This window comes from Elephantulus edwardii, unplaced genomic scaffold (assembly GCF_000299155.1).
Source record: "Elephantulus edwardii isolate Elephantulus edwardi_28Jun2011 unplaced genomic scaffold, EleEdw1.0 scaffold00110, whole genome shotgun sequence".
NCBI classification, from domain to species: Eukaryota; Metazoa; Chordata; class Mammalia; order Macroscelidea; family Macroscelididae; genus Elephantulus; species Elephantulus edwardii.
Window position 1 is genome coordinate 7,508,780 of NW_006399860.1, and position 8,896 is coordinate 7,517,675.

Genomic DNA, 8,896 nt, shown 5'->3' on the forward strand with positions numbered 1-8,896 from the left:
AGGGTTGTGTCATCTGCATAACGCAGGTTGCTGACGATTCTTCCACCAATCCTGATGCCACATTCCTCCTCGTACAGCCCAGGGTCTCCGATGATTGGTTATGCATACAGATTGAACAGGTATGGAGACAAAATACATCCCTGACGGACCCCTTTCTTGATTTTGAGCCATCCAGTATCTCCCTGCTCTGTTTTGACGACTGCCTCGTGGTCCAAGTATAGGTTTCGCATTATCACAATCAAATGTTCTGGGATTCCCATTCTTCTCAGAGTCAGCCACAGCTTGTTGTGATCCACACAGTCAAAAGCCTTAGCATAGTCAATGAAGCACAGATAGACATTCTTCTGGTATTTTCTGCTTTCTGCCAAGATCCGTCTTACATTAGCTATAATATCCCTAGTACCATGACCTCTTCTAAATGCAGCCTGCACATCTGGCATTTCTCTGTTGACATATTTTTTCAAACGTTTTAATATAATGTAATGTAATGTAATGTAATGTAATGTAATGTAATGTAATGTAATGTAATGTAATGTAATGTAGTGAACTTTGGTGGCCTAGTAGTAAGAAGCTGCTCTGCAATCTCAAAGGCATGAGGTTCAAATCCACTGGCTACTCCAGGGAAGAAAGATGGGAAATTAACTGCCCATCTGATTAACTGCCTCTGAAAACCCACCAGAGTCAGCTGTACATTCGTTCTTACTTGACGGTACATAACTACAATAATGGAATAAATTCCATTAACTACTACAGGAAAATAAAAGTTAAAACGTAATAATTGTATATCCTGTCACCTCCAGTCTTATTCCATATCCTGTCTTTTATAAACTGCTAGAATAAAGTTTAGTGGATATTACATTTTGTCAGAGATTGTGTGGATAGCACAGGATAAGGACAGGTTTCAGATATGTCATTCAAAGAGTTGTGCTGAGATGTGCTTGACTTGACAAACACCTAACTGACCAAACACCAATACCACTATGACAAAGGATAGTGTTAGACAACATTCTCAGTGTGCATGCAATCCATTCAAAATTTAATTTATTTCATAACAGTAACTCATAAAGCCTGTTTTTCTTGTCTGAAACACTGTGCTCTGCTGCAGAAGGAGAGGCAATCAAGATCCAATTTGACGGTACACACACACAAAATAATAAAATTTTAAAAAGGAGTCATACAAAATTTTGTTGTTGTTATGTGCCATCAAGTCATTTTCGACTCATAACAACCCTGTGTGCAACAGCCCTAAATCCTGCACTGTCCTGTGCCAATCACACTGTCTCCAACACACTCACCCTAATTTCCCCAGTCACTGAATCAATCCATTTCACAGAGGGTTTTCCTCTCCTGCGCTGTCCCTCCACCCTCACTAGCATATTGTCCCTCTCCAAGGACTGGTCCTTCCTTGCAACATGTCCAAAGTATGTCAGACAAAGCCTGAGAAACCTTGCCTCCAAGGAGCAGCCCTATTTAACCTCCTCCGGGAGGAACCTGTTTGTTTTCTTAGCAGTCCATGGTACATTCAGTACTCTTCTCCAGCACCACAGCTCAAAGACATCAATTCTCCTTCTATCCTCCTTAGTCATTGTCCAATTCTCTGATGCATAACAAGTGATTGCAAAGACTATTGCCTGTATCAGGTATACCTTAGTCTCCAGAGTAACACCATTGCTCTTTAGAATTTTGGTGAGGTCCCCAACATCAGACTTTCCCATTGCAATGCATCTTTTAATTTTCCGGTTTCTGATGCCAAGAGTGTTGCCTGTGGAACAAAGCAAACTAAAGCTGTGAACAATCTCAGTCTCTTCACCATAGGCTCTTGCTCATACATTGTTTCACGAAATTCTTCTGTGTTTGCCAATTCCTTTAGAAACAGTTAGTATATTCTTTCCATCTTCTTTTAATATTACCTGGATCATTTAATATTCTGCCTAAAGCATCGTTGATTATGGAAACTCGAGGTTTGAATTTGTTCTTCAGTTTCTTGAGCTTAAGAAATGCTGAGCAAGTTTCGCCCTTTTATTTTCTGACTCCAGTTCCTTGCACATTCCATTGTAATATTTTACTTTTCAAATCTTCTGTTCAGGTCTTCAGTATCTTGAATTTTTTCTTCTGTTTTGGTTTCTCTGCGCTCCAGTGCAATATTCAGAGTTTCTTCTGACATCCATTTTGGTCTTTTCTTCCTCCTCTGTCTTTGTATGATACTCTTGATATCCTCCCACAACTCATCTGGTCTTCGCTCATTAGTGTTCAAGGCCTCCAACCTGTTCCTGAGATGGTCCTGAAATTCAGGTGGAATAGACTCAAAGTCATACTTTGGTTTCCGTGGATTCAGTTTCATTTTCCTTAGCTTCAGCTGGAACGTGCATATGAGTAGTTGGTGGTCTGTTCCACAATCAGCTCCTGGCCTAGTTTTCACAGCAGATATTGATCTTCTCCAGCGGTTCTTTCCACAGATGTAGTCTATCCTATTCCTATGCATACCATCAGGTGAAATCCATGTGTATAACCTTCATTTATGTTTCTTATAAAACATATATGCAATGAATAAGTCATTGTATAAAATTCAATCATTCTATCTCCAGATTCATTTCTGTCACTGAGTCCATGTTTTCCAACTACTGATTCTTCTTCTCTGTTACCAACCTTTGCATTCCAGTCACCCATTATTATTAATACATCTTGATTGCATGTTCGATTGATTTTCGACTGTAAAAGTTGTTAGAAATCTTCTATTTCCTCTTCTTTAGTTCTGGTTGTTGGTGTATACATCTGAATAATAGTTTTATTCACTGGGCTTCCTTGTATGCATATGGATATTATCCTGTCACTCACAGTATTGTCTTTCAAGACATTTCTAGAAATGACTTAACTGTGAAAGCAACCCGTTTTTCCTCACCTTTCGGTCTCCGCAATAATATATCATATGATATGCCCCAAGCCAGTCCATTTCATCTCACCAATATCTGTTGTTGTTGTTATGTGCCATCGAGTCGTTTCCGACTCATAGCACCAATATCTAGGATGTCAATATTTATGTATTCCATTTTTTCCTTAACAATATCTGATTTTCCTACATTCATGGGTCTCATATTCCATGTTCCAACCACTAGTGTCTGCTTACAACTGTTACTCTTCCTTTGTATTTCTATACTTGAAAGTGCCACCTCAGTTGCCTCATTAGTCTATGTGTGTTTTCTTGTACATAGGGTGTTCAGAGCCCTGCTATTTCAGAAGTGGATATGCAAATAAATTCCATAGATAAATGTTTAATTCACCTGCATATAGCAATTTTTCTGCCCATTACTCAAACCAGGTAAAAATGTCCTTTTCCCGTGCAAAATTTTCTTTTTATCTTGTCAATTTGTTTTTAATATTTCAATGTATTAAGACTATTTCACTAGGTTAAATAGTCAACTCAAGAGTTTAGATGTTTGTAGTCAAGTATTTAGTATATAGATTTGTACCACAGAATTAAAAAAGATATAATAATTATTATATAATTCAGATATTCCTCTGACTTCTCTATTGAGCATGATTACTGTTGCTGAAAGAAGGCAGATTTCCTGACTAATGTCCTTTCTCCACTCCAGAGACTCATCTTCTGCCTAAACGTCTCCCAGAAATACGCCAACGTTCTACACAGGACGTCTCAGGACTCCTATAGATAGTGTAGAGGGGCTGAACTAAACCTAAGATTATTCATATGTTGATTGAAGAGATGACTTATCTTACTGTACTCCGAGGTAGGAAAATATCAGGGAAGCCTTTTGCAGAATGTCTCCTTAAGATTACCTGCCAATTGGGTAATGAAATTAGCTATCTATATTGAATACCTTGGTATGAATATTCAACTAAGTATATATGCAACATATTCACTAAACACCAACACAAAATAAACAAGCTAACATAAAATAATGCCGAAGAGTCAGTTCCAACTCATAGCAACCCTCCATTTAGTTGTCTAGACTGGAAGAACACAGCCTATGAAGGTGATCTTTCAGTTAGCAGTGTAAAAGAAAGGTCAGTTGAACTCAACTCATTGCTGTTGAGTCAGAACCAAATAAAAAATGGTCCTCCAATGGGTTTTCAGAGGCTATGAATTAGACAGGAGATTGCCTTCCCCCCCCCCCCCCCCGAGGAACAGGTGGTGGGTTCCAACTGCCTGCATTTGAATTCACAGCATAAAACTCTTTACTCACCAGGCCACCAAAACTCAAGGATGAGTTGGATAAAATAACAAAGTTAAGTTGACTTGCAGAAACTAAGGGTGTTAATGGTGAAAATATATACATCCGTCAAATGGGTAAAATATTATCTCAGTACAGTTTTAAAGTAATAGAAAACACTTTCGTTTACTGACACTGAATGGTCCAAAGACATTTATTTTACTGACAGATACTTAGACTTTTTGAAAGCCCAAATTGAGTAGCAGAGACAGTTACTCTCATGGATGGACTAGATCAAGTTTTTATCATAGTATCAAAAAACAAAAAAGTCAAAAGTGAGTTAAGTAAAGTCAGAGGTAAATGTGCACCTAATTTCCTTATCAAATTATAAATTACTATAATTTCACAATTGAGTCAAAGAAATCTAGGAGCTTTGCCAGATCCTAGACAAAACTAACATGGGCCAAACTGGATTGGATTGGAATCAAACATGAAACTTAAAATCAAAACAAAACTAAAAAGCACAAAAAAAATCCCACCTCATTGCACTAGAGTCAGTTCTGACTCACTCTGGGGCTGTTTCTGAGACTAGACTGATGGAAGAAGACTGTCCATCTCTCTCCTGGCATCTACTGGTCCATTCAATCCACTGAAGATATGCAATCTTTGGGTTAGTAGTGGCATTTGTTCTCAGACTTGCAGAAGGAAGCAAATTGGAAAGTTCAACTACCAGATATGTTGTTGTTTGTTGTTGTAAGAAGCCTTTGGGTCAACTACAACCCATGATGACCCTATGAACAGCAAATAAGAACGTGTACATAGTAGAATATGGTGATGATGTGTTGAAGTACACACTTATTTATGTCCTTACCTTCTTCCTACCTTGCTATAGCTATGCAATACCAAGCCATTAAAATTAATATTATTTTCTCAATAGTATATTATATACAGACATAATTGCACATTTTAGCCTAATTCTTAGTTTGTTGTTGTTGTATACCCTAGCATTGGAACCAACTCATCGTTGTCCCTCCAATGGTCTTTCAGAGGCAATTAATTGCATAAGGGGAGATTGCCCATCCTTCTCCCATGGACACTTATTGTTAATTATAAAAACTTCCAAAGAAAATTACCGTAGTCTTTAAGAGTAGTAACTAGTACAGTTCTTATTACCATGCCAATGATAATCATACTTTTTAGTTGATTACATACCCTTCAGAACATGTGTAAACAACTTTTGCTCCGTACTCAAATTCATTTCTTACTGTGAGCTTGAAAGAACCAAAAGGAGTATCTCCAGGATGTCCACAGGGTTTTCCTACAATGAAAAAAAAATTTTAAATATAAAATATGCAATTAAAAAACCCTTACATGTTATATAATAGTTTGAGGACCAAATTAAAAATAAGTCTCACTGCCATCAAACAATTCCAACTTACATCTATCCTCTATCAGGTTACCAAGGCTGTAAAACATTACAGAAAACTATTTATCTTCTCCCTCAGAGCTGGTGGCTTCAAATGGCCTACTTCTCAGAAACCTAACACATCAAGCTATCAGGGCTCCACCATTTGGAGACAAAGGTCCTTAATTCTGCATTAGAGGACAGTAGTGAAATTCAGAAAAGTTGTTTTAAAAAAGATGTCAAAATTATTCTTTTATAATTATTTGTGTTTGCTTTTGACTTTTAAAAGATCATAACACTTAATCTTTCACTAAAACAAAAAAATGAAATAACAATATAGTTTTGCATTTAAATGACAATACTAATATAATTCAACCAGTAATGCTGCAATATCAAATTACTCATATTTTCACATTAGTTTGAAGTACTCACTCTGGCATATCCTGGATGGATTCAGAGATACCCATTCTCCATTGCTGCATATCCTTGCAATTGTTCCAAGAGTTCTAAATCCAGGACGGCATTTATAAGTTGCCCGAGTACCTTCTGTATATGTTTCGCCATTCCAGGAACCCTGCAAAATTTCTGTATCTTTTCTTGGAGGAGGTTCTTGACAATCTATAAAAATAAAGCCAAAAAATTATTATTCACTTTAATGACAAATATACAGTATATTTAAGACCATTTTGCTTTTAAAATAAATCATATATTTTATTTAAATTTTATATTTAATATATACAAAACAGTAACAGGTCCTACCCAACTACATATGTCAGGATAAAAAATGTTCAATTTTATGAAAGTTGAATATGCTTAATTTTATATAAATTTTCCCTATGTAAGAATAATAGAGGTTTTTCCCTAGGACCATAAATATACTTAAAATATATATTTATTCAATGTAGTGTACTATTTGTTCATTAGTTAAGGATATATTTATTAAGCACTGTTCTATGGTGCTAGGAATAAAATTAATTTCTTCTTGAGACATTCAAAAGGAAATAGCCTTTTTTGTCTAGAAAGACTAGCAAAAATAAATAAATAAAGAGAACAATAATAAAAATGGGACAAATGGACAAAGCATATGAACAATAATTTCCCCCAAAAGAAATCCATGAAATAGAGTTGTAAAACTTGAAGAAAACTAATAGTAAAAGTTAAAAGGACAGTAAAAAAGACCAAAAAAAATCCCCTTGACATTGGTAAAAATTAATCATCTGGTGTGAAAACCAATGTAGTCAAGTTTTATAAACTAACTAACATAATTTAAAAAGAAATTAAAAGACAAAAAAATGTAAATGTCAAAGTTATTCTACCTTTGGAAAGAACGCAGAACATTATATGAGATGGTAAATTGGGATCACTCTATCAAAAAAGTTCAGCAACTGACAGCAAAGTTGAAAATATAAAATGTCCATTGTTGTTGTTGTTATGTGCCGTCGGGGCGTTTCCGACTCATAGCGACGCTATGCACAACAGCCCTAAACCCTGCGCCAACCACACCACCTCTGACACACCCATCCCTATTACCCCAGTCACCGAATCAATCCATCTCATAGAGGGTCTTCCCCTCCTGCGTTGTCCCTCAACCCTCCCAAGCATGATGTCCCTCTCCAAGGACCCGTCCCTCTGCCCAAAGTATGTCAGACGAAGCCCCAGAATCCTTGCCTCCAAGGAGTAGCCTGGTTTAATCCTCTCCAAGATGAATCTGTTTGTTTTCCTGGCAGTCCATGGTACATTCAGTACCCTTCTCCAGCACCACAGCTCAAAAGCATGCACTCTCCTTCTGTCCTCCCTAGTCATTGTCCAACTCTCTGATGCATAACAAGCGATTGCAAAGACCATGGCCTGTATCAGGCGCACCTTAGTCTCCAGAGAGACACTGTTGCTCCTGAGTACTTTAGAGAGTTCCCTAACAGCAGACTTTCCCATCGCGATACGCTTTTTGATTTCCTGACTGCTGGTGCCAAGAGTGTTGACTGTGGAGCCAAGCAAACTGAAGCTGTGAACAATCTCAATCTCTTCGTCATCCATCCTGACGCTGCCAATTGGTCCAGTGGCGAGAATCTTTGTCTTCTTGACATTGAGCCTCAGTCCATACTGAAGGCTGCAGTCCTTGACCCTTCGCAGCAAGTGCATGAGGTCCTCCTCAGTTTCAGCAAGCAGGGTTGTGTCATCTACATAACGGAGATTGTTAATAGACCTTCCACCAATCCTGATGCCACAATTCTCCTCATAGAGCCCAGCCTCCCATTACTTAGTAATTTTATTTGTATTTTATTCACTTTTCTATATTCATATTGAAGAAGACTCTCTGCAAGATGGATTGACACAGTGGTTACTACCATGAGTTTGAGCATGACAGAGATTGAGAGCATGCTACAGGGTAGGGCATTCATTTCTTTTGCAGGGTGTTATTTGTTTTAATTGCCCTTAGGACAGCTACCAACAAGAATAATTACTTCACATTGCAAATATTAAGGCAACAGAATCTACTTATATAGTTTAAGCTTAATTCTTATTTAAAAGAAAAATTTACATGTAATGAGAATATTGCCCAGGAAATTAAGATCATGCCTACTTATATCATTTTTATTATTTTACTTTTTCTTCTTAGGTAAATTAGACATAAATGAATGTAATTGAGGCTATCTTTATTATTAGAAAGGTTATTTTTTTATTAGTTTATTTACAAAATTCTAGTACAAATTCAAACAAATTCTTTCAATTTCCCTCATCCCTCCACCCATCAAATTGTACAACCCAATGATTAATTCCCTCTTTCCCCTGCACATCCACATCCCTCTGCTTCCAGCCTCTCTCGCCCCTTCTCATCCTTATACTCATTCTACAATAACAGTTTTATACAATATTAATCTTTGTGGGACTGAGTTAGTTCACTCAGCATAATGCTCTCCAGTCCCTCCCGAGTTAGGTAATAATTTACAAAGTCATTGCTCCTGTGTGCTACATAGTATTGTAAATTTAGACATAAATGAATGTAAATGAGGCTATCTTTATTACTAGAATGATCATTTCTTTTAAAGGATGGGTTTTTTAAATAAACAACAACAGCATTATCTAATATAGCCCTAATCTATTACTTTAAAAAATGGTGTATATTCTAAGATATTTGACATAGTAGACAGTTATTAAGTTATTATTTACACTATAAACTTCCTTTTTCTACTTAGTTTTTTTATAATAGTGATTTAATTTTGTTCTAAAAATTCTTCCCAAAAGATGGTGTAAAAGGAGTAGAAGAAAGGTGAGGGTGGCCAAATCTGACTTTTACCCACTTCATAAAGAGTAACTATCCCCA

The 8,896-nt window shown here is 36.8% G+C and overlaps 1 protein-coding gene across 1 annotated transcript in view; it reads right to left on the reverse strand.

Moving 5' to 3' along the window:
• CFH (complement factor H) overlaps positions 1–6,912 on the reverse strand; it is a 256,291-nt gene extending 249,379 nt beyond the window's left edge. The window contains exons 1-3 of the mRNA XM_006892120.1: positions 6,891–6,912; positions 6,007–6,192; positions 5,382–5,487 (exon numbers count right to left, since the gene is read on the reverse strand). Coding sequence (XP_006892182.1) covers positions 5,382–5,487; positions 6,007–6,192; positions 6,891–6,912 — 314 coding nt within the window. The remainder of the gene's footprint in view (positions 1–5,381; positions 5,488–6,006; positions 6,193–6,890) is intronic.
• Between the last annotated feature and the right edge of the window lie 1,984 nt (positions 6,913–8,896).